This window comes from Bos indicus, chromosome 1 (assembly GCF_029378745.1).
Source record: "Bos indicus isolate NIAB-ARS_2022 breed Sahiwal x Tharparkar chromosome 1, NIAB-ARS_B.indTharparkar_mat_pri_1.0, whole genome shotgun sequence".
NCBI classification, from domain to species: Eukaryota; Metazoa; Chordata; class Mammalia; order Artiodactyla; family Bovidae; genus Bos; species Bos indicus.
This window is the reverse complement of record NC_091760.1, coordinates 74,666,054-74,693,340: the sequence shown is the minus strand read 5'-3', so window position 1 is coordinate 74,693,340 and position 27,287 is coordinate 74,666,054. Positions and strand designations below refer to the sequence as shown.

At 38.8% G+C, this 27,287-nt stretch overlaps 1 protein-coding gene across 3 annotated transcripts in view; it reads right to left on the bottom strand.

The window, feature by feature from the left end:
* ATP13A5 (ATPase 13A5) overlaps nucleotides 1-26,842 on the bottom strand; it is a 121,747-nt gene extending 94,905 nt beyond the window's left edge. For 2 of the 3 annotated variants that reach the window (XM_019957951.2, XM_019957957.2), the window contains exon 1: nucleotides 26,673-26,839. In XM_019957951.2, the coding sequence (XP_019813510.2) occupies nucleotides 26,673-26,735 (63 nt within the window). In that variant the 5' untranslated portion in view covers nucleotides 26,736-26,839. Of the gene's footprint in view, nucleotides 1-26,672 lie in introns of all 3 variants that reach the window. The other variant, XM_019957963.2, reaches the window with a different exon arrangement.
* Nucleotides 26,843-27,287: the final 445 nt, after the last annotated feature.

The window sequence follows — 27,287 nt, the reverse complement described above, 5'->3', positions numbered from 1 at the left end:
TTAAAAATTATTAATATGAACTTATTGGAAGAAGATGATAAATTATGACCAATAGGATTCATATCTTGTTTTAGGAATGAAAGTGTGCATAAATGTACTGCTTTGTAAAACAGTAGGGTGATATAAATTAAGAGATTATTTGTACATGTGAAAGATTTTCAACAGACAGCTTATAGGTATTTATCCTGAGAGTAACATGCTGAAATATTTCTGTTTTTAATAATTGATTAGTTAACACTTGTCATGAATTGTGTAAAGACTTGAGATGTAGTTTTAGGGGAAGATAAATAGCCAAAAACAATACATTTGCTTCAGATCAGATCAGTCACTCAGTCGTGTCCGACTCTTTGCGACCCCATGAATCGCAGCACACCAGGCCTCCCTGTCCATCACAAACTCCTGGAGTTCACCCAGACTCATGTCCATCGAGTCAGTGATGCCATCCAGCCATCTCATCCTCTGTCGTCCCCTTCTCTTCCTGCCCCCTATCCCTCCCAGCATCACAGTCTTTTCCAATGAGTCAACTCTTGGCATGAGGTGGCCAAAGTACTGGAGTTTCAGCTTTAGCATCATTCCTTCCAAAGAAATCCCAGGGCTGATCTCCTTCAGAATGGACTGGTTGGATCTCCTTGCAGTCCAAGGGACTCTCAAGAGTCTTCTGAACACCACAGTTCAAAAGCATCAATTCTTCGGTGCTCAGCCTTCTTCACAGTCCAACTCTCACATCCATACATGACCACAGGAAAAACCATAGCCTTGACTAGACGGACCTTTGTTGGCAAAGTAATGTCTCTGCTTTTCAATATGCTATCTAGGTTGGTCATAACCTTCCTTCCAAGGAGTAAGCGTCTTTAATTTCATGGCTGCAGTCACCATCTGCAGTGATTTTGGAGCCCAGAAAAATAAAGTCTGACACTGTTTCCCCATCTATTTCCCATGAAGTGATGGGACTGGATGCCATGATCTTCGTTTTCTGAATGTTGAGCTTGAAGCCAACTTTTTCACTCTCCACTTTCACTTTCATCAAGAGGCTTTTGAGTTCCTCTTCACTTTCTGCCATAAGGGTGGTGTCATCTGCATATCTGAGGTTACTGATATTTCTCCAGGCAATCTTGATTCCAGCTTGTGTTTCTTCCAGTCCAGCGTTTCTCATGATGTACTCTGCATAGAAGTTAAATAAACAGGGTGACAATATACAGCCTTGACATACTCCTTTTCCTATTTGGAACCAGTCTGTTGTTCAATGTCCAGTTCTAACTGTTGCTTCCTGACCTGCATACAAATTTCTCAAGAGGCAGATCAGGTGGTCCCATCTCTTTCAGAATTTTCCACAGTTTATTGTGATCCACACAGTCAAAGGCTTTGGCATAGTCAATAAAGCAGAAATAGATGTTTTTCTGGAACTCTCTTGCTTTTTCCACGATCCAGCGGATGTTGGCAATTGCTTAATTAAAGCTAATTTCTAGTTTCCACCTCCTACCATGAAATTTCACAGTATTGTTTTCTAAATTTCAAAAAACTAGATAGTGTATTTAAAAAAGCCAGAGGGCTCCTGATTATGAGTGACATTGTTACTCTACCATTATTTTACTTTCTGCTGTTATTGTGTGCGTGGGTGTGTTTTCTGTGACTGGAATCCGGGGTCCAGATCACAGGAATGCAATGTCAAGAAAATGGGTTTTTCCACAGCACTTTCAGTGATGGAATCTCCTGAATTTTATGCCAGTTTACTTTTTAAATTTTATTTATTTTTGACAGTGCTGAGTCTTTTTGCTGCATGTGGGCTTTCTCTAGTTGTGGTGCATGGACTTCTTACCCCATTGGCTTCTCTTGCTGTGCAGCACAGCCTCTGGGACACGTGGGCTTTGGTAGATGTGTCTGCGGGCTTAGTTGCCCTGCAGTACATGGAATCTTCCCTGATCAGGGATTGAACCGCTACATTGGCAGACAGATTCTTAACTGCTGGACCACCAGAGAAGTCCTTAGGACAGTTTGAAAGTGAAAGAAAGTGAAAGTGAAGTCACTCAGTCAAGTCCAACTCTTTGCGACCCCATGGACTGTAACCAACCAGGCTCCTCCGTTCATGGGATTTTCCAGGCAAGAATAGTGGAGTGGGTTGCCATTTCCTCCTCCAGGAGATCTTTCCAACCCAGGGATTGAACCCAGGTCTCCTTCATTGTAGGCAGACACTTAACCGCCTGAGCCATCATGCTTATAATAAATCTTTTGGCTTAATTCTTTGGGAAAGTTTACATCTTCAAAATAATCATTTTAATTAATATCTTCTAATAAAGAACTCTGGTAGATCAAGATTTCAATAAAAGTTGATGAAAGTAACCCTTAAACATATTGAAAAGATCCCAGGTTTAAGAAGCAAAGACGTAAGTTAGAGTCACCACTCTGTTGGTTTCCAACTATGTAAACTTAGGTAAATAATATCATTTCTAGGGAACCCCAATTTACTCTTCTACAAAAACAATTAGAAATATATACCTTACAGGGCACTTAGACTCAAATGAGATAATGTCACCTTAAGTGTTCTGCAAAGTAATTACAAGGTTAAAAGTTTCTTTCTACTACTCCTCAATAGGATCACCTACTTGGGGAAAAATTATCCATTAAGTTTCATGATGCAACTATTTGGAAATTATTCATGATAAGCTTTACATGTATCTTAGAAACACGTGTTCACTCTGCTTTAAGCATATTTTCAGTTAGAGCTCCTTTCTCTCTCCTATCTTTCCTCTGATTCTGTAAACCTGCTTTGGTTTTATTTGTCAGTTACATTAGGTTTATTAGACTCAAATAAAAACTATGTGCCAGTGCACATATTATGTCATAAATATGCATTCTTTTACATTTTAAAAAATGGAATAGCTTTAGCTTTACATTTTTTAAAGTTATTTATTTATTTTTAGTTTGGGCTGTACTGAGTCTTCATTGCTGCAAGTGACTTTCTCTAGTTGCAGAGAGCAGGGCTACTCTTCAGTATTGGTGTGCAGGCTTCTCTTTGCATTAGCTTCTCTTATTGCAGAGCACAGGCTGTAGGTGTGTGGGCTTCAGGAGTTGTGGCACATGGGCTTAGTTGCCCCACGGCATGTGGGATCTTCTCAAACCAGAGATTGACCTACTGTCCCCTGCATTGCAAGGTGGATTTTCAACCACTGGACCACCAGGCCCAATATTCATTCTTTTACAAAGCTATTTACAAGGTCTACTTCCAAAGCCCAAGAGTACACAAAATAGAAGCAGACTAGTTTGGAATTTTAGTCCAGCTTTTAGCTGAAATGAGCACATTTGTAGACAATATAACTTTTTTCTGTTTACTTACATACAGCAATGGCATTGATAATCATAATTCTGGTTTTCCATTAGGTCTTTTCTATACAACAATTTTTTTTATTAAAAAAGTAACTCACAATGCTATCAAGAATTCAATGAAATCACTACAGCTACATACTTTCAATAACCTTATAAATTGAGCAATTCTTTAGAGAAAGCAAGGTGATAAATTGTATTAAGAATTATAAAGATGTTTCTATCCCTTGAATCAGTAATTCCACACTCAAAAATATGCTCTAAGGAAATAATACAGGATTGCCGGGAGAAATATCAATAACCTCAGATATGCAGATGACATCACCCTTATGGCAGAAAGTGAAGAGGAACTCAAAAGCCTCTTGATGAAAGTGAAAGTGGAAAGTGAAAAAGTTGGCTTCAAGCTCAACATTCAGAAAACGAAGATCATGGCATCTGGTCCCATCACTTCATGGCAAATAGATGGGGAAACAGTGGAAACAGTGTCAGACTTTATTTTTCTGGGCTCCAAAATCACTGCAGATGGTGATTGCAGCCATGAAATTAAAAGATGCTTACTCCTTGGAAGGAAAGTTATGACCAACCTAGATAGCATATTGAAAAACAGAGACATTACTTTGCCAACAAAGGTCCGTCTAGTCAAGGCTATGGTTTTTCCTGTGGTCATGTATGGATGTGAGAGTTGGACTGTGAAGAAGGCTGAGCGCCGAAGAGTTGATGCCTTTGAACTGTGGTGTTGGAGAAGACTCTTGATAGTCCCTTGGACTGCAAGGAGATCCAACCAGTTCATTCTAGAGGAGATCACCCCTGGGATTTCTTTGGAAGGAATGATGCTAAAGCTGAAACTCCAGTACTTTGGCCACCTCATGCCAAGAGTTGACTCATTGGAAAAGACTGTGATGCTGGGAGGGATAGGGGGCAGGAGGAGAAGGGGATGACAGAGGATGAGATGGCTGGATGGTATCACTGACTCGATGGACGTGAGTCTGAGTGAACTCTGGGAGTTTGTGATGGACAGGGAGGCCTGGCGTGCTGCGATTCATGGGGTTGCAAAGAGTCGGACACGACTGAGCGACTGATGTGATCTGATCTGATCTTATGTATATAAAGATTTCAGGGGGAGGAGCCAAGATGGCGGAGGAGTAGGACTGGGAGAACACTTTCTCCCCCACAAATTCATCAAAAGAGCATTTAAACATCGAGTAAATTCCACAAAACAACTTCTGAATGCCGGCAGAGGACATCAGGCACCCAGAAAAGCAATCCAACTCTTCGAAAGGAGCGCGACTGAACAAAGAGAAGAAATACAGCTCCACCCATCAGAACACCGACACAAGCTTCCCTAACCAGGAAACCTTGACAAGCCACCTGTACAAACCCACACACAGCGAGGAAAAGCCACAATAAAGAGAACTCCACAAACTGCCAGAATACAGAAAGGACACCCCAAACTCAGCAATTTAAACAAGATGAAGAGACAGAGGAATAGCCAGCAGATAAAGGAACAGGATAAATGCCCACCAAACCAAACAAAAGAGGAAGAGATAGGGAATCTACCTGATAAAGAATTCCGAATAATGATAGTGAAATTGATCCAAAATCTTGAAATTAAAATGGAATCACAGATAAATAGCTTGGAGACAAAGATTGAGAAGATGCAAGAAAGGTTTAACAAGGACCTAGAAGAAATAAAAAAGAGTCAATATATAATGAATAATGCAATGAAATTAAAAACACTCTGGAGGCAACAAATAGTAGAATAACAGAGGCAGAAGATAGGATTAGTGAATTAGAAGATAGAATGGTAGAAATAAATGAATCAGAGAGAATAAAAGAAAAACGAATTAAAAGAAATGAGGACAATCTCAGAGACCTCCAGGACAATATTAAACGCTACAACATTCGAATCATAGCGGTTCCAGAAGAAGAAGACAAAAAGAAAGACCATGAGAAAATACTTGAGGAGATAATCGTTGAAAACTTCCCTAAAATGGGGAAGGAAATAATCACCCAAGTCCAAGAAACCCAGAGAATCCCAAACAGGATAAACCCAAGGCGAAACACCCCAAGACACATATTAATCAAATTAACAAAGATCAAACACAAAGAACAAATATTAAAAGCAGCAAGGGAAAAACAACAAATAACACGCAAGGGAATTCCCATAAGGATAACAGCTGATCTTTCAATAGAAACTCTTCAAGCCAGGAGGGAATGGCAAGACATACTTAAAATGATGAAAGAAAATAACCTACAGCCCAGATTATTGTACCCAGCAAGGATTTCATTCAAGTATGAAGGAGAAATTAAAAGCTTCTCAGACAAGCAAAAGCTGAGAGAATTCTGCACCACCAAACCAGCTCTCCAACAAATACTAAAGGATATTCTCTAGACAGGAAACACAAAAATGGTGTATAAATTCAAACCCCAAACAATAAAGTAAATGGCAACGGGATCATACTTATCAGTAATTACCTTAAACATAAATGGGTTGAATGCCCCAACCAAAAGGCAAAGACTGGCTGAATGGATACAAAAACAAGACCCCTACATATGTTGTCTACAGGAGACCCACCTCAAAACAGGGGACACATACAGACTGAAAGTGAAGGGCTGGAAAAAGATTTTCCATGCAAATAGGGACCAAAAGAAAGCAGGAGTAGCAATACTCATATCAGATAAAATAGACTTTAAAACAAAGGCTGTGAAAAGAGACAAAGAAGGTCACTACATAATGATCAAAGGATCAATCCAAGAAGAAGATATAACAATTATAAATATATATGCACCCAACATGGGAGCACCGCAGTATGTAAGACAAATGCTAACAAGTATGAAAGGAGAAATTAACAATAACACAATAATAGTGGGAGACTTTAATACCCCACTCACACCTATGGATAGATCAACTAAACAGAAAATTAACAAGGAAACACAAACTTTAAACGATACAATAGACCAGTTAGACCTAATTGATATCTATAGGACATTTCATCCCAAAACAATGAACTTCACCTTTTTCTCAAGCGCACATGGAACCTTCTCCAGGATAGATCACATCCTGGGCCATAAAGCTAGCCTTGGTAAATTCAAAAAAATAGAAATCATTCCAAGCATCTTTTCTGACCACAATGCAGTAAGATTAGATCTCAATTACAGGAGAAAAACTATTAAAAATTCCAACATATGGAGGATGAACAACACCCTGCTGAATAACCAACAAATCACAGAAGAAATCAAAAAAGAAATCAAAATTTGCATAGAAACGAATGAAAATGAAAACACAACAACCCAAAACCTGTGGGACACAGTAAAAGCAGTCCTAAGGGGAAAGTTCATAGCAATACAGGCACACCTCAAGAAACAAGAAAAAAGTCAAATAAATAACCTAACTCTACAGCTAAAGCAACTAGAAAAGGAAGAAATGAAGAACCCCAGGGTTAGTAGAAGGAAAGAAATCTTAAAAATTAGGGCAGAAATAAATGCAAAAGAAACAAAAGAGACCATAGCAAAAATCAACAAAGCCAAAAGCTGGTTCTTTGAAAGGATAAATAAAATTGATAAACCATTAGCCAGACTCATCAAGAAACAAAGGGAGAAAAATCAAATCAATAAAATTAGAAACGAAAATGGAGAGATCACAACAGACAACACAGAAATACAAAGGATCATAAGAGACTATTATCAACAATTATATGCCAATAAAATGGACAACGAGGAAGAAATGGACAAATTCTTAGAAAAGTACAACTTTCCAAAACTCGACCAGGAAGAAATAGAAAACCTTAACAGACCCATCACAAGCACAGAAATTGAAACTGTAATCAAAAATCTTCCAGCAAACAAAAGCCCAGGTCCAGACGGCTTCACAGCTGAATTCTACCAAAAATTTAGAGAAGAGCTAACACCTATCCTGCTCAAACTCTTCCAGAAAATTGCAGAGGAAGGTAAACTTCCAAACTCATTCTATGAGGCCACCATCACCCTAATACCAAAACCTGACAAAGATGCCACAAAAAAAGAAAACTACAGGCCAATATCACTGATGAACATAGATGCAAAAATCCTAAACAAAATTCTAGCAATCAGAATCCAACAACACATTAAAAAGATCATACACCATGACCAAGTGGGCTTTATCCCAGGGATGCAAGGATTCTTCAATATCCGCAAATCAATCAATGTAATACACCACATTAACAAATTGAAAAACAAAAACCATATGATTATCTCAATAGATGCAGAGAAAGCCTTTGACAAAATTCAACACCCATTTATGATAAAAACTCTCCAGAAAGCAGGAATAGAAGGAACATACCTCAACATAATAAAAGCTATATATGACAAACCCACAGCAAACATTATCCTCAATGGTGAAAAATTGAAAGCATTTCCTCTAAAGTCAGGAACAAGACAAGGGTGCCCACTTTCACCATTACTATTCAACATAGTTTTGGAAGTTTTGGCCACAGCAATCAGAGCAGAAAAAGAAATAAGAGGAATCCAAATTGGAAAAGAAGTAAAACTCTCACTATTTGCAGATGACATGATCCTGTACATAGAAAACCCTAAAGACTCCACCAGAAAATTACTAGAACTAATCAATGATTATAGTAAAGTTGCAGGATATAAAATCAACACACAGAAATCCCTTGCATTCCTATACACTAATAATGAGAAAACAGAAAGAGAAATTAAGGAAACAATTCCATTCACCATTGCAATGAAAAGAATAAAATACTTAGGAATATATCTACCTAAAGAAACTAAAGACCTATATATAGAAAACTATAAAACACTGGTGAAAGAAATCAAAGAGGACACTAATAGATGGAGAAATATACCATGTTCATGGATTGGAAGAATCAATATAGTGAAAATGAGTATACTACCCAAAGCAATTTATAGATTCAATGCAATCCCTATCAAGCTACCAACAGTATTCTTCACAGAGCTAGAACAAATAATTTCACAATTTGTATGGAAATACAAAAAACCTCGAATAGCCAAAGCGATCTTGAGAAAGAAAAATGGAACTGGAGGAATCAACCTACCTGACTTCAGGCTCTACTACAAAGCCACAGTTATCAAGACAGTATGGTACTGGCACAAAGACAGAAATATAGATCAATGGAACAAAATAGAAAGCCCAGAGATAAATCCACGCACATATGGACACCTTATCTTTGACAAAGGAGGCAAGAATATACAATGGATTAAAGACAATCTCTTTAACAAGTGGTGCTGGGAAATCTGGTCAACCACTTGTGAAAGAATGAAACTAGAACACTTTCTAACACCATATACAAAAATAAACTCAAAATGGATTAAAGATCTCAACGTAAGACCAGAAACTATAAAACTCCTAGAGGAGAACATAGGCAAAACACTCTCTGACATACATCACAGCAGGATCCTCTATGACCCGCCTCCCAGAATATTGGAAATAAAAGCAAAAATAAACAAATGGGACCTAATTAAACTTAAAAGCTTCTGCACATCAAAGGAAACTATTAGCAAGGTGAAAAGACAGCCTTCAGAATGGGAGAAAATAATAGCAAATGAAGCAACTGACAAACAACTAATCTCAAAAATATACAAGCAACTCTTACAGCTCAACTCCAGAAAAATAAATGACCCAATCAAAAAATGGGCCAAAGATCTAAATAGACATTTCTCCGAAGAAGACATACATATGGCTAACAAACACATGAAAAGATGCTCAACATCACTCATTATCAGAGAAATGCAAATCAAAACCACTATGAGGTACCATTTCACACCAGTCAGAATGGCTGCGATCCAAAAGTCTACAAATAATAAATGCTGGAGAGGGTGTGGAGAAAAGGGAACCCTCTTACACTGTTGGTGGGAATGCAAACTAGTACAGCCACTATGGAGAACAGTGTGGAGATTCCTTAAAAAACTGGAAATAGAACTGCCTTATGATCCAGCAATCCCACTGCTGGGCATACACACTGAGGAAACCAGAAGGGAAAGAGACACGTGTACCCCAATGTTCATCGCAGCACTGTTTATAATAGCCAGGACATGGAAACAACCTAGATGTCCATCAGCAGATGAATGGATAAGAAAGCAGTGGTACATATACACAATGGAGTATTACTCAGCCATTAAAAAGAATACATTTGAATCAGTTCTAATGAGGTGGATGAAACTGGAGCCTATTATACAGAGTGAAGTAAGCCAGAAGGACAAACACCAATACAGTATACTAACACATATATATGGAATTTAGAAAGATGGTAACGATAACCCTGTATACGAGACAGCAAAAGAGACACTGATGTATAGAACAGGCTTATGGACTCTGTGGGAGAGGGAGAGGGTGGGAAGATTTGGGAGAATGGCATTGAAACATGTGAAATGTCATGTATGAAACGAGATGCCAGTCCAGGTTCAATGCACGATGCTGGATGCTTGGGGCTGGTGCACTGGGACGACCCAGAGGGATGGTATGGGGAGGGAGGAGGGAGGAGGGTTCAGGATGGGGAACACATGTATAATTTTTTTTTAATTAAAAAAAAAAAAAAAGAAAAAAAAATAAAGATTTCAGCACAGCATTATCTGTAATAGCAAAATTATTAGAAGGAATAAATGATAGCTAACAGTTCAATAAGATGTGAGTCAAAACAATGGGCTATTGTGGAGCCATTTAAAACAAAATGCATGAACTCAATTTAGAAGTGTAGGCATGATATGCTGCTGCTGCTGCTGCTGCTAAGTTGCTTCAGTTGTGTCTGACTCTATGCAACCCCATAGGCCGCAGCCCACCGGGCTCCCCTGTCCCTAGGATTCTCCAGGCAAGAACACTGGAGTGGGTTGCCATTTCCTTCTCCATTGCATGAAAGTGAAAAGTGAAAGTGAAGTCACCCAGTTGGGTCCGACTCTTAGCGACCCCATGGACTGCAGCTCACCAGGCTCCTCTGTCCATGGGATTTTCCAGGCAAGAGTACTGGAGTGGAGTGCCATTGCCTTCTCCGGGGCATGATATGATATATGATATAATGTTAAGTGAAGAAAAGAACAGATAAAAATAGATGGACAACAAATAGCAATATGATGAACTTTAACCTAACTATATCAATAATTACATTAAATGCAAAAGGTCTTAATTTTACGTTTGAAAGCAAAGATGATCAGGCTAGACAATAAAAGATTTAGTATATGCTGTTTAAAAGAGACACACTTTAAATGTAAAGAAGCAGATAGATTAAAAGGATAATGAAGGGGAAAACATAGCATACAAACACTAAGAAAACAGAATCAGTAAAGCTATATTAATGGCAGACAAAATAGACTCTAAAAAAAAGAAATAAGAGAAAAAGGACAAAGATTCATTCAACAAAGAGACATAACAGTCTTAAATTTTTGTGCATCTATAAACACAGTTTCAAAACTTAAAAAGAATACTTGATAGAACTTAAATTTACTCTCATTATTGGAGATTTTAAAACATAAAGAAGGAAATAATAAAGATAGGAAGAGAAACGAATAAGATAGAAAGCAGACATACACTAGACAAAATCAAGAATGCCAGATTTGTACTTAGAGGGGTTAATAAAATTGATAAACTCAAATCTGAATATTTTATGGTTATTAAAGAAAATGAATGTGTAACTAAAAGCCGTAATACCAAAAAAAAAAAAAGATCTTCAATCCCAGATGGCATGTGAATCCTTTCAAATATTTGAGGTAGAAGCGATATCAGTCTTTCACAAACTCTGTCATAAATAGAGGAGGTAGGAATCCTTCCAACTCATTTTATGAGGCTGGCATATTCAGATACCAAGATCAGATAGGTATGTAATAAGAAAGAAAAATTATAGGCTAGGATTTATAAGAAACATGGATGAAATTATCCTGAAGTACATTTTCTAAATCAGTGAAATATTTAAAAAGCGATGAGTCATTATCAAATGCAGTTTATTCTAGGATTACAAGGACTTGAAAATCAATGTATTTTGGTAAATTAACTTGAGGAAAATGATAATCAGATACAGAGAAATTTTCATAAAATTTAATACCAATACATTAAAAAAGAAAGAAACCTCTCAGCAACCTAGCAACAGATAAGAACACCTTTCTGCTAATATTATGCTTAATGATAAAATATTACTGCTCTTGAAGTGACAAGCAAAATAAGGTTACCAGCAATCACTACTAGGATACAATATAGTACTGGAAATCTTAACCATTGCATAAGATAAGAAAATGAAATAATGTTTATAATAATTAGAAAATGAAAAGTAATAATACTATATTATATACTTGAAAGTTGCTAAGAGACGAAGTCTTAAATGTTCTTACCACAAAAGAGAAGTGATAATTATGTGAGGTGATGGAGGTGTTAGCTAATATTATGGTGGTAATCATTTCATAGTATTTAAGTATATCTAATCAACATGTTGCATACTTTAAACTTACAAATTTTTATATGTCAATTATATCTCAATACCTTTGGAAAAAAGAAGTAAAATTCTCTTTGTGAGTAGATAATGTGATTACATACGTAATCAAATTCAAAAGAATGCGCAATTATCAGAGTTAGTAAGTGAAATTATCAAGGTTTTTGGATACTGTGTCAATATAGAAAAACCAATTGTATTTAAATATACTAGTAACAAACAACTTGAGAGTAAAGTTAAATATCATTTGTAGTACTATCCAGGGGAAAAAATCAATTATCTTGTAATAGTTCTATCAAAATTGTGCAGGACCTCTGAATTGAAAACTACATATTATTACTGAGAGCAAAGACACAAATAGAGAAGTTCATTAAGTTTGAGGACTAACCATTAGCAATCCCATTTAACTAAATGATGATTGAATTCATGGAACTGTACAATGAAAATCAGTGTATTTTTTTTACATCATTGTATGTACATATGTCGATAAGAAATAAAACAAAAGTGGAGTTTGTTATTAGATGTCCAAGCAGGTAAAAGTTACTTTACTTACTTTAGTGTGATTGAATTGAGAAAGAGAGAATGACAGCAAAATTTGGGAAGTGAATGATAAAAGAAAAGGACCATAGAAAGGATTTCTATGGAAAGTAGGAAGTTTGGTGGCCTGGGAAGACAGTAACTGTCTTGAGCTGTGGATGACTGGAAAGTGCGAAGATACATAGGAGGAGAGTTAAAAATCACATCTCCAATAACCAAGAGAAATTTCTGTGAAAGACATTGCTTATGGCTGGAAACAGCTCAGTGTTAAAATATCAACAGCTTTTCCCTGATCTGTTCAAAAAAAAAATCAGTAGAAAAATAGATAATAGACAGAAATAAAAGACCTTGCAAATGTCAGAGTAACTTTCAGACCTGTGTAGCTCCTTGAGCAAAGATGAGCAGAAGGAATACTTTTGCTTCCTTGATAAACTGGCCTCATAAATCTTAATGAAATTCCTTTCTCTCCTTTCTCAGTTTTCCTGGAGGTTATGTGACTAGATATGGAACTTGAGGTCTCAGCTCAAAGAATCGCTACTTTACTTGACTTGGCACTCTTTCGATCTAGTCTCAATTGGTTTGTCAATGTTTGTGTGATTCGAGTCTATCATATTTTCATTTTAACCAATTAATCTCAACTATAATTTGATTGTTCTAAATGATTATTCTTCGATACAGTAAGATTCACTCAGAGTTCTCCTAAATATTGATTCAGTCCTAGTAAAATCCACTAAGAAATGCAGGATAGACGACAGAGCCAGGAATATTATGTGAGCCATAATCGGAAGACAAGTAGAATATAGAGGTTTTGTAAATGTAAAGGTTCTGCGAACAGGAGTGAGAAGATCAAAATCTCAAGCTCCTTTCAGTGAAGTGAGCTTTGCCACCTATTAGCTATGTGACCTCAGGACTTAACCTCTCTAAGTCTCAATTTCCATCTCTGTACTTAGGGGATATTAATAACACACACCTGGACAAATAGTTGTGAAGGTTAAACAAGAAGTGTAAGGTGCTGAGGACAAAGGAAGTGCTCAGTCAATGTTAGCAGTGGTTTGATAATAGGTTCCTAGTGGCTCAGATAGTAAGGAATCTGCCTGCAATGCATAAGACCTGGGTTTGATCCCTGAGTCAGGAAGATCCCCTGCAGAAGGAAATGGCAACCCATTCCAGTATGCTTGCCTGGAGAATTCCATGGACAGAGCAGCCTGGTGGCCTACAGTTCATGAGGTTGCAAAGAGTCAGACACGACTGAGCAATTAACACTCTGACTTTTCAGTCAAAGGAGGAAAAGAGGTGACTCAGTTTTGAGTTGCAATATACTGAGTCAAGGTTGGCAATGGAAACAGGTTGTATTCCATTTGCTGAGGACCCCAGACCTGCCACTTATTACTGGAGTTGAATAGCACAGAGGTTGCGCCCATCTTTGAATAAACTTGAATTGTAGTTCCTTGAAGCAATAATGTTCCCTCACTTCTTTGTTCCCCAACAGAATTCTGTATTCCAAATGCTAGCAGAGGTGGCACAGCCTTAAATGTCTTTTCCTAGACCCAGAGTACAGAGTAGGCAGCCTCTGTACTGACTAGGAGTAACTGAAATATGCAGATGCCTTTTGACGGAGGTTGTTCTCTAAGGTCACAATTTAGAGCCTTATCCAAGTCTGTCAGCAGAGCCTCTGTTCTTTATAGCCTACTCTGTTACCTTCTAGAAGCCCTCACTCTATTTCTTGCTCCGTCACTTGCCAGTTAATATGATCTGGGTAAATGATTTAATTCTCTGAACTTTAGATTCCTTGTGTGAAAAATGTGGCCGGTTGTAAAACGATGGAAGTTGTCTGACATCACAGTTAAAAGCTGGGGATAGGGCATGAGAAAACCAAGTTCAAATCATGCCTCTACCACTTAAGCACTTAACCCTTGGGAAATCCACATGACTTCGGATGATTCAATTTCCTCCTTCATAAATAAAAACAGAAACATTAACTATTTTTCTGGGTTATTGTGAGAAACTAATGAGATAATGCATGCAACACAGTACAGTTCCTGAAACATTTTGAACATTCAGTATATGTTGAAAGTAAACATTAGCTTGGTTAATTTACCATCCAACAAAATTTCAGTGGATTATACGTAGCCAGTCTTGTTGAACTGGTTGTGAAATGTTTTGACCATAGGCAATATTCAGAGCTAAATGCTATTTGCCAAAACCATAAGTTGTGCTTCTAAAAGTGGCTTAAGTGGAATTTTTGCTTTTTCCACAGAGTACAAATTGTCAAAACTGAAATCAAATGCGGGCTAAAGAGAAAACTGCTCACCTTTGTGATATGTGAAACTAGGAGAAAGGCTTTAAGATAAACACCAAATTGATTCAAAGACTCACTAGATGTAGTAACTATATGCCCAAGTATCCCAATGCACACACACACACCATTACAGTCCCCCTTCACTAGTAGGGGAAGTAAACAGTGTACCAGATAATTCTCTCTCTGATGCTTACATAATATGACCTTTTATATGTTTACTTCACTGAGCTCAATTTTCTCAGCTGTTAAACTGATATCTGAGTAACTAGCTCGTAGGGATTTTGTGAGAACATACGTGAAGCACTAGCACATAGAGGACATTAATTATTTCTTGCTTTCTTTATAGGTAGTTTATCAGACATATGCTACCATCAGAGACAGAACCAAGATTGGTCACACTATTTAGGAAAGGAGAATTACAGGGCCCAGCTTCATCTAAACATAATTCTTCCCCAAATTCCCTTTTGGTGGGGTCTTCTTTGTCTTATAGAACTATGCCCAAGGGTTTCCTTCCTACTTGTTCTGGAATTTTCATTGCATCTGGAGCACTAGAATTTATGAACCCCTGGTCTTGTGAACAGGTCTTTTTTCAGTTTTTGTAAACTGTCTTACTATGTTCACCATTCGTGTATTTATCCATCTGAAATATTTGTCACATACCCACCATGCAAAAGCACAATAGTGATTCAAGTTTTTTGGAATGGGTATTTTGGGTTACAGTGCATAACATTCTCATTTATTCAAGCCAGATTATTACAGCTCAAAGTTACAAATTTATTTACTCAAACAAGATATGCCATAAATGACTCTCATTACCTCAATTACCTTTCATGGATGGCAATGCCAATTTCCTGTTGTGACAAGTTGGGTTTTTCCGTAAGTAAGAATTTTTCAGTAACGTTAGAGTAAGTCAGCCTTTTCTCTGTAGGCCTCAAACTTTTAGTCCTTTGAATCATAGCCAAAAAGATAATGTCTCTGTGTCCTTTTATGAAGCTAGAATTCATCATGTTTTATCTTCTTTTTTTAAAACAACAATCACAGCTCCAGGTTTCTATTCATTATTCACAGTCTACCCTTTGTTGTCTTTATCTGGACATGCCAAATTGTGTTCTTTTATGTGTTAAATGGGAGGATATTCTTAAAACTGCTCTCTTATCTCTAACTCTGCCATGTTTCAAAGTTCTTTTCTTTAATGTTAGGATAATATTGTCTGTAGGTAATGAATCATGTTAGTGTGGCCATTGTTCCTCATCCTGGTATTACTGGTTTGGTGTGATCACATGTAGTAATTTGTGTTAGTTATCACTAGCCACCAAGCATTGTTAATTATAGCTTTCTATGTTTTGTCCTGCATTCATGCCATGGAGTACCCTTTGGGTAAGGATAAAATGTCATGAGTACTTTCACTTTTGTCCACATTTGGCAATAAGAACTAACCTTTCTAGGCATTTATTTAAGTGTCATTTAATCTTCACAACAATCCTATGAAATAGATATTATTATGTATTAAAATAGGTATTATTATTAATAATAATATTTGTAAGTTATTATTTATAGATCAGAGAAACTGAGTTTTATGGGGAAGGGATAAATTAGGAGTTTGGGATTTACATACATATACTACTATATATGGGAGAAGGCAATGGCAACCTACTCCAGTACTCTTGCCTGAAAAATCCCATGGATGGAGGAGCCTGGTAGGCTGCAGTCCATGGGGTCACTAGGAGTCGGACATGACTGAGCAACTTCACCTTCACTTTCATGCACTGGAGAAGGAAATGGCAACCCACTCCAGTGTTCTTGCCTGGAGAATCCCAGGGACGGGGGAGCCTGGTGGGCTGCCGTCTATGGGGTCGCACAGAGTCGGACACGACTGAAGCGACTTAGCAGCAGCACTACTATATATAAATAGATAACCTACAAGGGCCTACTATATTAGTTCAGTTCAGTCGCTCACCAGTGTCTGACCCTTTGTGACCCCATGGACTGCAGCATGCCAGGCCACCATGTCCATCATCAAATCCCAAAGTTTACTCAAACTCATGTCCACTGAGTTGGTGATGCCATCCAGCCATCTCATCCTCTGTCATCCCCTTCTCCTCCCGCCTTCAATCTTTCCCAGCATCAGAGTCTTTTCAAATGAGTCAGTTCTTTGCATCAGGTGGCCAAAGTATTGGAGTTTCAGCTTCAACATCAGTCCTTCCAATGAATATTCAGGACTGATTTCCTTTAGGATGGACTGGTTGGATCTCCTTGCAGTCCAAGGGACTCTCAAGTGTCTTCTCCATAGTTCAAAAGCACCGATTCTTCAGCACTTAGCCTTCTTTATAGTCCAACTCTCATATCCATACATGACCACTGGAAAAACCATAGTCTTAACTAGACTGACCTTTGTTGATAAAGTAATGTCTCTGCTTTTCAATATGCTATCTAGATTGGTCATAACTTTCCTTCCAAGGAGTAAGCGTCTTTTAATTTCATGGCTGCAATCACCATCTGCAGTGATTTTGGAGCCCTCCAAAATTAAGTCTGTCACTGTTTCCACTGTTTCCCCATCTATTTGCCATGAAGTGATGGGACTAGATGCCATGGTCTTAGTTTTCTGAAAGTTGAGTTTTAAGCTGACATTCTCACTCTCCTCTTTCACTTTCATCAAGAGGCTCTTTCAGGTCAGTTCAGTTCAATTCAGTTGCTCAGTTGTGTCCGACTCTTTGCGACCCCATGAATCGCAGCACACCAGGCCTCCCTGTCCATCACCATCTCCCGGAGTTCACTCAAACTCACGTCCATTGAATCAGTGATGCCATCCAGCCATCTCATCCTCTGTCGTCCCCTTCTCCTCCTGCTCCCAAGCCCTCCCAGCATCAGAGTCTTTTCCAATGAGTCAACTCTTGGCATGAGGTGGCCAAAGTACTGGAGTTTCAGCTTTAGCATCATTCCTTCCAAAGAACACCCAGGGGTGATCTCCTCTAGAATGAACTGGTTGGATCTCCTTGCAGTCCAAGGGACTATCAAGAGTCTTCTCCAACACCACAGTTCAAAAGCATCAATTCTTCGGCACTCAGCCTTCTTCACAGTCCAACTCTCGTATCCATACATGACTACTGGAAAAACAGCCTTGACCAGACAGACCTTTGTTGGCAAAGTAATGTCTCTGCTTTTCAATATGCTATCTAGGTCTTCCTAATTTTCTGCCAGAAGTGTGGTGTCATTTGCATATCTAGGGTTATTAATATTTCTCCCGACAATCTTGATTCCAGCTTGTGCTTCATTCAGACCAGTGTTTCTCATGATGTACTCTGCATATAAATTAAATAAGCAGGGGGACAATATACAGCCTTGACCTACTCCTTTCTCTATTTGGAGCCAATCTGTTGTTTCATGTCCAGTTCTAATTGTTGCTTCCTGACCTGCATACAGGTTTCTCAAGAGGCAGGCCAGGTGTTCTGGTATTCCGATCTCTTTAAGAATTTTCCACAGTTTGTGGTGATCCACAGTGTCAAAGGCTTTGGCATAGTCAATAAAGCAGCAGTAGACATTTTTCTGGAACTCTCTTGCTTTTTCAGTGATCCAACAGATATTGGCAAATTGATCTCTGGTTCCTCTGCCTTTTCTAAATCCACTTTAAACATCTGGAAGTTCACATTTCATGTACTGTTGAAGCCTGGTTTGGAGAATTTTGAGCATTACTTAGATAGTGTGTGAGATGAGTGCAATTACACAGTAGTTTGAACATTCTTTGGCATTACCTTTCTTTGGGATTGGAGTGAAAACTGACCTTTTCCAGTCCTGTGGCCACTGCTGAGTTTTCCAAATTTGCTAACATATTGAGTACAGCACTTCCACAGCATCATCTTTTAGAATCTGAAATAGCTCAACTGGATTTCCATCACCCCCACTAGCTTTGTTTGTAGTGATGCTTCCTAAGGCCCACTTGACTTCTCATTTCAGGATGTCTGGCTCTACGTGAGTGATCACACCATCATGATTATCTGGGTTATGAATATCTTTTTTGTATAGTTTTCTGTTTATTCTTACCACCTCTTCTTAATATCTTCTTCTTCTGTTAGATCATTCAGGTATAACCTAAATCAAATCCCTTACGATTATACAGTGGAAGTAAGAAATAGGTTAAGGGATTAGATCTGATAGAGTATCTGAAGAATGATGGATGGAGGTTCATGACATGGTACAAGAGGCAGGGATCAAGACAATCCCCAAGAAAAAGAACTGCAAAAAGGCAAAATAGTTGTCTGAGGAGGCCTTACAAATAGATGTGAAAAGAAGAGAAGTGAAAGGCAAAGGAGAAAAGGAAAAATATATCCATTTGAATGCAGAGTTCCAAAGAATAGCAAAGATAGATAAGAAAGCCTTCCTCACTGATCAATGCAAAGAATTAGAGGAAAACAATAGAATGGGAAAGACTAGAGATCTCTTCAAGAAAATTAGAGATACCAAGGGAACATTTCATGCAAAGATGGGTACAATAAAGGACCAAAATGGTATGGACCTAACAGAAGCAAAAGATATTAAGAAGAGGTGGCAAGAATACTTTAGAGCAAATGGCAAATATACTCAATATTTTGTAATAATTACAAGGGGAAAGAACTGAAAAAGGATATATGTATATATGTGTTTATATATACATGTGTGTGTGTATACATATATATATATATATACTGAATTACTTTGCTGTACACCTGAAACTAACACAATATTGTAATCAACTATACTTCAATAAATAAATAAATAATCAAAAATTAAATTCTTTGCCAATTCTCCCCAACAAAATAAAATAAAATGAAATGTAGACCTGTTGACAAACTAGAAAAATAAAAAAGAAACTGTTGGGGGCCAGAGTGAGGTACTCCGCCCATGGCAAAGGTCATGAGGAAGGAGGCTCGACGTACGCAAAGGCGGGATCGAGCCTCAGGAGTCCCCCTGGAAATCCTCGAGCATCTACCCCCATTAACCAGAGCCTGCCTACTTTACTACTTTGTGCTCTCACCTACACCTCTGACTTTACGGGGGGCTGTCCCCCACCACCTCTTTCGGAGAAGGAGTTAACTTAGAGCTCCAGTTAATAATAATTCCTGGGCGTGATAAGAGTGTTTTAACCTACAAACTCCTCTGAAGGTTCTCTAGCCTGCCTGACAGGCTTGTCCGGCCACATGTGATTGCTCACAGCCTCCCAACCATGAGAGGCACGAGATGCTTTAAACCTTCTAAAAACAGGTTCCTTAGAAAAGTTAGAAAACTATTAGTATAAGTATAATGGGCTGATTAGAAATTGTATTGGTGAAGGGTTTTTCATTTATTGAGCCAATGTTTGTTGCTAAGTCTCCATATCCCCTGCCCTTACACATATTAATGAATATATAGAAGAAATAACTATTAACCTTTGATATTAATCGTGTTAGACCTTAGGCTAAGTAAATTCTTTCCTTAACTAAAACCCACTACACCCTCACCCTATAGGAATGTAACTTTATTTGGGTGGTGTCTGTTTTAAGAATAATCACCCTTGGAGAAAAAAGTGTTCTGACCACTGTCACAAGGAGAGGGTCGTAAATTGTCAGCAGGCCCCCCTGGCCAGAAGATGATGTAACACCCCTAAGACCTCTGTATACATTTGTGTGAAGCACCTGACTTTAATAAAAGTCAGGACTGCTGTCCCCGCATGACTTTTGTATAACATCTCAGTGTATAAAAACAGACTCTGGAAAATAAAGAACTGGGATCAGTTTCTCGAAATACTGGTCTCCCCATGTCTCTCTCTCTTTCACTCTGGCTGAGTCTCCATCTGGAGCGTGGAACCCACCATGCTTACTAATTATGCCTGGGCTTCTAAGATCCGACCAGGGAGGCCTCAGTGTCTCCTCTCCTTCGGGAGAACGGAAGGACGCCTGCAGCCTACATAAGTGGTGCAAACTTCTTGTCTTGAAGTTTTATTGGTCTCCCGCGTAAACCAAGCCACTTTGCCTCTTTTCTCCACTGAATTTTCCTACTGAGCTATCCTTATTCTATTACTCTTTATATCTTTAATTAATATCTAATTGAAGCTATTGTATCCTGACCCTCTCCGACGCCGTCCCCGCTTCGAATACCCTGGATCAGCCGGGGTTGGACCCCGGCAAGAAACACATGGTCTGCCCAGAAGTAAAAGTATAACTAAGGATTTTTGTTTAATGAGACTTATGGTTAGAGAGTACTAAATATACATCAAAAGGAAATGAAATGCATAGGCTGATTACCAGGGGCAATTTTAAGAACCAAAATTGGCCCCATGTCAAAGGCATGGGGCAACATGGCACATTCTGTTTAAAGTTATTTGTGGAGTAAGAGCATCACTAAACAGGAGGAGTATGTCAGTAATTATTTGGTTCAAATTTCTCTCTTGGGAAAAAAATAGCTGTACACCATCTTTCACAGATGAACATCCATTGTCTGCTTAAGACAGACTACTCACTACCTGGCAGGGTTGCACCTTCACTTGTTGGACAGCTGTGATGGCATGTTCATTTTTCTATCACTGAATAACCAATGGCTTAACACAACACAAATTTACTGTCTCACAGTGTCCATGAGTTAGGTCTGGCTAGCTGGGTCCTCTGCTCAGAGTCTCATAGACTCAAGTAAGGTATTGTCTGGACTCTGCACCTTCTGGAGATCAAAGATTTCATTCAAGATCACATAGTTGTTGGTAGGATTCACTTACTTGTAACTTTAGAACAAAGGTCCCCATTCTCTGACCGGTTGTCAGCCAAAAGCTACTCTCAGTTCTCAGTTCTAACAGATTACTCAGAGCTTCTTACTACTCTGAACCTTCCATCTTCAAAAGTGCAAAGTAAAGCCTCCTTTGCTCATATCTCTCTTATGCTTTAAATCTGACTTCAGGAAATGTCCAGATTGTTTTCTGGGCTCACCTGATTAGGTCAGGCTTATCCAGATACTTTCTCTCTCTTTTTTAATTAAAATATAGTTGATTTACAAGATTGTATTAGTTTCAGTTGTACAAAAAAGTGATTCATTTATTTTTTTTTATTCCATTATAGGTTATTGTAGGATACCGAATATAATTTCCTGTGTTATATAGTAAACCCTTGTTGCTTATCTGTTTTATATATAGTTTATACCTGTTAATCCTGCACTCCTAATTTGCCCATTCCTCCCTCCTTCTCCCCTTTGGAAAACATTGTTTTGTTTTCTAGGTCTATTTCAGTTTTTACATAAATTCATTTTTATTATTTTTTAGATTCTACACATAAGTGATATTATATAATATTTGTCTTTGTCCGACATTTCATTTAGTATAATATTCTCTATGTGCATCCATGTTGATGCAAATGACAATGTTTCATTCTTTTTTATGGCTGAGTAGTATTTCATTATATACATATACACTTTGTCTTCTTAAACCAGTTGTCTATTGATGGGCATTTGGGTTGTTTCCATATCTTGGTGACTGTAACTAGTGCTGCTGTGAACATTGGGGTGCATGTATTTTTTTTAAACTACAGTCTTTATCTTTTCTAGATCTATGTCTAGGAATGGGATTGCTGGGTCATGTGGTGACTATTTCTCTCTTTTTTTTTTTTTTTTGTCTCTAGCTGTGTATCCTTATTTTTAATTTTTTGAGGACCCTGCATACTGTTTTCCACAATGGCAACACCAATTTATATCCACCAACTGTTTAGGAGGGTTTCCTTTTCTCTACACCTTCTCCAGCATTTATTATTTGTAAATCCCTTTTTGCCATATGCCCCCTGCATTACAAGGCAGATTCTTAACCAGTGAACCACCAGGGAAGTCCCCAGAGAACTTTTAAAATCTTGATTCTGTCATCTATATTGTTCTTTCTCCCTCATAATGGGGTGCCAGTTGAAGATCAGATAAGCTTGTCAATCTATAATATAAATGGTGACTAAATAAGAAAGAGACAGTAAGGCTCACTTTTGAATTTTCAGAGTTAGTCCTTTGAGTTTTATTTTGTTTGTCCTTTAATGGAATATTAGGAATATGTGATAGTGTTTAAAATAATTCAGATGTTCAAAATTTCTGATGTTTCTTACCAACTCTTTACATATTATTTTTGAAATGATAGACTTCAAACAATTATCATTCCCCAAGTTTAAACAGAGGAAGAGAAAATATCCTTAGCATCACATTCACCTATTACATTATTTCTGTAATTTTTAAAGCCATGTGACAACCCCTGACTCCTTGCATGTAAATTTACCCTTTATATTTTCATAGCACTTTCCATGTTTCCTACATGATCCTTGCAAACCTTGTGAGTCAGAAGGGGTAATTGATGTCATTCTCAGACAACTAACAAGGTCCCATAAGTTGTCCATAGCCATCCAGTCAGCTGTGGACGCTTGACTAAGATCTGCTGCTTAAGTCCATGGCTCTTCCACTGTATTCCAGAAAAAAGTTACCACAGAGGGAAGTTCTCTCCTATCAAACCTGTGTCCTCCGCGCCAAGCAGCCGTTTTGCCTTCTGGGCTGCTCCCGTTTGTGATTCTGACACTAAAGTGGTGGGCATGTGTGCAGAGGGGAGCACTGAGAGAATGGTTGGGCTTGACGACCAGTGTGACTCATGCAGCACTTCTGTCTCGTGGGCAGAATCTGTCTCGTCTCCACCAAGTAAATGCAGCAAGTGAGGCCCGAGAGGACCCCGAAACAGAGGCCGCTATGCACCCCCTGTGCCTCCTGATGCACCTGGCTGAAGAGAAATATGACTTTTTCTTCCAGGAGAATAATCATAATGCTAAAATGATACCAGTCATTCATTGAAAACAGCCTTTCTTACAGAGGTTCCATGGAACAGTAGTTATGAGGGAATCTTCCCTGCCAAGAAAGGATTCCATGTATACACATGTGTGAAATAGAACATACTCTAATGCCCTTTGGGTAGATTCACAGTGAGATACAGTATACTGAAGGCTCTGAGAGGCCCTGAAGTTAATGGCCAGCCTGTTTCACCAAGTACTTCTCAAACTTAATTGCTAGGGAGAAAAGGGAGAGTTTTTATATAATAAATACTATTAACAATATTGTACAACAGAAGATATTTTTGGAAAGGCTGTCTTACCTCATTTTATCCTCACCACAATTCCAAATGGTTGGTATTACTAGCCTCATTTAACAAATAACTCAGCGAGGTTAAAATAACTTACCCAGCAGGACCAGAATCTAAGCCCATGTCTGCCTGAGAACAAATCCCTATCCATTAGGCATGAACTGTACAGACTGCAGACTCAGTGAGGTTCTGTGGCTGTGAAGGATGCTGTGGGCTGAGTGAAACAGCAGGGTCCTGAGAAGATCACAAGAAGAGACAAGAAAAGCTGACTGCAAATGGAGAGGCTGATGAAACACTTGGGCAGAAGAAAGGAGACGCTTTTGGGGAAAAAGTGAAGGAACAAGAGACCACTGGAGCCAGGTGGTGGTGTGGGGGTAGGGAGTGGGAGGCAGGAGATTGGGAAGGACAGTCAAGGCCTGTACAGTGACGGTACCTATCACATGAGCTATTGTGAGGGTAACATGAAAGATTGTTTGTCAAACACCCAGCACAAAGAAAACCAAAAAACAAAAAAAAACACCCAGTACAGCACCTACACAGGAAGTATGTGGAGGAGCAGAGGCTGGAGAACAGGAGATAGTAAGGCAAGGTTCAACTGTGATACTCCGGCCACACCTCGTATCTGAGATGAGTTCAGGAAAATGACCCAAGACTGCACGTGGATCACCTCACAGGCCCTCTCCACCCACGGAAGTAGTTTCCACCTCATACCCTCTCACATAATCACAGCGCTTGTTCACTGGAAATGATGACTGCAAGAAGTCAAGTCTGGGCCACAGGAAACCTTTGGGAAAGGAAGAGCAAGTGCTGAGAGGTTGCAAAGGCTGGGATTAGACCAGGCCCTGGTTGAATTGGCCTACTAATTATCTAAGAAAGAAAAAGTCCCAGAGTTCATCATAAGGCTATTTTACATGAGTATACAGATTTCTGGCTTCTCTTTCAAACTCAAAAGACCTGACAGCGCTGGGCCTCTAGAATGGCAATTGCCTGGAGGCAGGTGGCAGCGTCCCGTCAGCTGTGGGCTTAGGTCACCCCTCTAGCTTGCCTACTAGCCAGGTTTCCTGACTCACCTGGATTTGCATCTGTGCTCTCTGCCTAAGTTCTTGAGTAAGATTTATGAAGGAGAGATCGACAGCCGCTCCTTCTCCCCCTCCCCAAGATGCCCTGACAATGAGGTAAACCTAGTGGGAGTTCCTAACAGAGGTTTTTTTTGGTGGATTTCTCTAGAATTGTTTGATCACCAATTTCTTCACCAAAGAAATTGGTGACTCCTGCTATTTAATCCTTTGATACCCATGCCCCCTGTGTGGTTAATAGAAATAAAACACTAGACTCTAAACTTTAAAAATACAGCACTGAGTTAGAGAACAATGAGGAGAAAACAGAGATTTTTTTTTTTGCACGCTCATCGACATGCTGAAAAAAAGCAAGCAGACCCGCTACAGAGTTGTTCAGTAGTGAACACAAGTGAGTAAGTTTTAGTTCTTTGCATCCCTTCAGTCTGAGGATTTTAGAGCACTATACCACTGTAAAGATCTGTGGGGCAGAAAAATGCAAGCCACTGATGTGAGCCACTTTTGTAATTTCAATTTCCCAGCCCCCACATTGAAGAAGTTAAAACAAAAAAAAAGCAGGTGAAATTAATTTTCATAACATTTTATTTAACCCAACCTATCCAAAACATTGTTACTTCAATGTGTAACCAATATAAAAATTATTCATGAGATATTTTACACTTTGTTTTTAGTGAGCTTTCAAAAGCCTATGTGTGTTTTATTAACACACTAAAGCACTTTTCAGTTGGAATTAGCTACTTCTCTAAAGCGGTTTCCCTGGTGGCTCAGTGGTAAAGAATTCGCTTGCCAATGCAGGAGACAAGGGTTCAATCCTTGGGTCAAGAAATGGCAACTCATTCCAGTATTCTTGCCTGAGAAATCTCTCGGACAGAGGAGCCTGGCAGGCTGAAGTCCATGGGATTGCAAAAGAGTTGGACATGATTAAGAGACTAACCAGCAACAACTTCTCTAAAACCACATGTGGCCAGTGCAGGTATAAATGACATCATTTATTTTCCATAGGTTCACAAACACAGTAAGTGGGGAGAGTGCGGATATGAATTTCCCACAGATTTCATAGGGAACCGGAAGAACCAAGCAGAAAATTGATACCCTTTGGATATATGAACCCTATCCTCTGGGTTCCTTTCTGCCCTTCAGTGCACCCTGTCTATTCCATCCCCTCTTTTTCTTAATCTCCATTTCTCATTGCCTCGCTAGAGTGTAAACAGCACAGGGTGTGGAGTGGGGAGGAGTGGACTGGCTTCCTAGGCTAACCTTGGGCAAGTTGCTTACCTCCCAAGTCTCACGTTTCTTGTTTATGAAATAGGATTAATTCCTTCCATGAGTTCTGAGGATCAAATAAAATCATAAATGTAAAGTCTTCAGTACTAAAGAGATATTGTAGGCGTTCTCGAGCTTTTCATAATTACTTTTCAAGATTTATATGTGTTTGGTGGAAGGGGCAGTGGGGAAAAAGAATCAAAGAAGTGAGAACTGTTTTTTGTTTGTTTTTGTTTGTTTGATTTTTTTAATATGGCTACACTCTAGTCCTTCTTTAGGACTTGGTGCTTAAAATCTCTCAATTGGCTCTTATAAGGCATGATTTCAGCCCAGAGCACTAAAAATAAATGAAAAATTTTAAAAAGAGTTTCATTTTTTTGCCTGCATTTGTCTAATTATACAGAGTGCCAGATGATAAGTAGGAACGCCTCCATGAGTACCCTGTGAGGAGGGAACTTCACGGGTCCAATCAAAGCACATCAGGATGGCAAGAGCTAAAAGACACGTGGTCATCATCTAGAAGACACAACTTTCTCTCCCCTGCTGTAAAAGTGTGCCTCGTGGATCTCCAGGAGCCTTATCAGACTTCAAGTCAGCACCACCCCAAGTAGCCTACAGGCTCAGACACTTTTGAGAAACTATAATAAAAAGAAGGACAGACTCACCATTTCGTTCTCCTCTCCTGGGTTGAGCAAAGCCTGATGGTCCTTTTCTCTCTCCTCCTCCATCTGAACAGGACCGCCAAACTAATTCCCTGGGGAAATGTCAAACCCACCAGGGCTTCAGCGAATCCAGAACAATCACCAATTGTCATTGCTGTTCTCAGCTGCTTTTAAAATCTCTTAGCACACGCCTTACCTATTAGACTAACAAAGGAGAGGAAATACTTTCCTCAGCCACGGGATTGGTCTGTTAATCTATCCTTTTTTTTTTTTTAAAATTCTTAGTATTTACTTGCTGAACTAAATATAAGTGCCTCCAGACTTAAACTGTTGAACTAGGAAGATAAACCGTTACATGTGCTGTCCGTAAATATCTCAGCCAATGAATGTGAATGGTCACTTTGCCAAAAACCTGAGACAGAAGGATTAACCAGTGACAGGTGACTGAAAACCTTATGGACTTTAGGAAAGTAATGAGCGTATTGTGACCATGAAAATTGAAGAAACGGGTTTTGGTTCCTGACAGGGAATGTAGGGATCATTTGGGAATCGGGAAAATCTGAATTCTAATACCTGCTCTGCTGTTGACTCTGGACAAATTACTTAAAATCTGAAGTA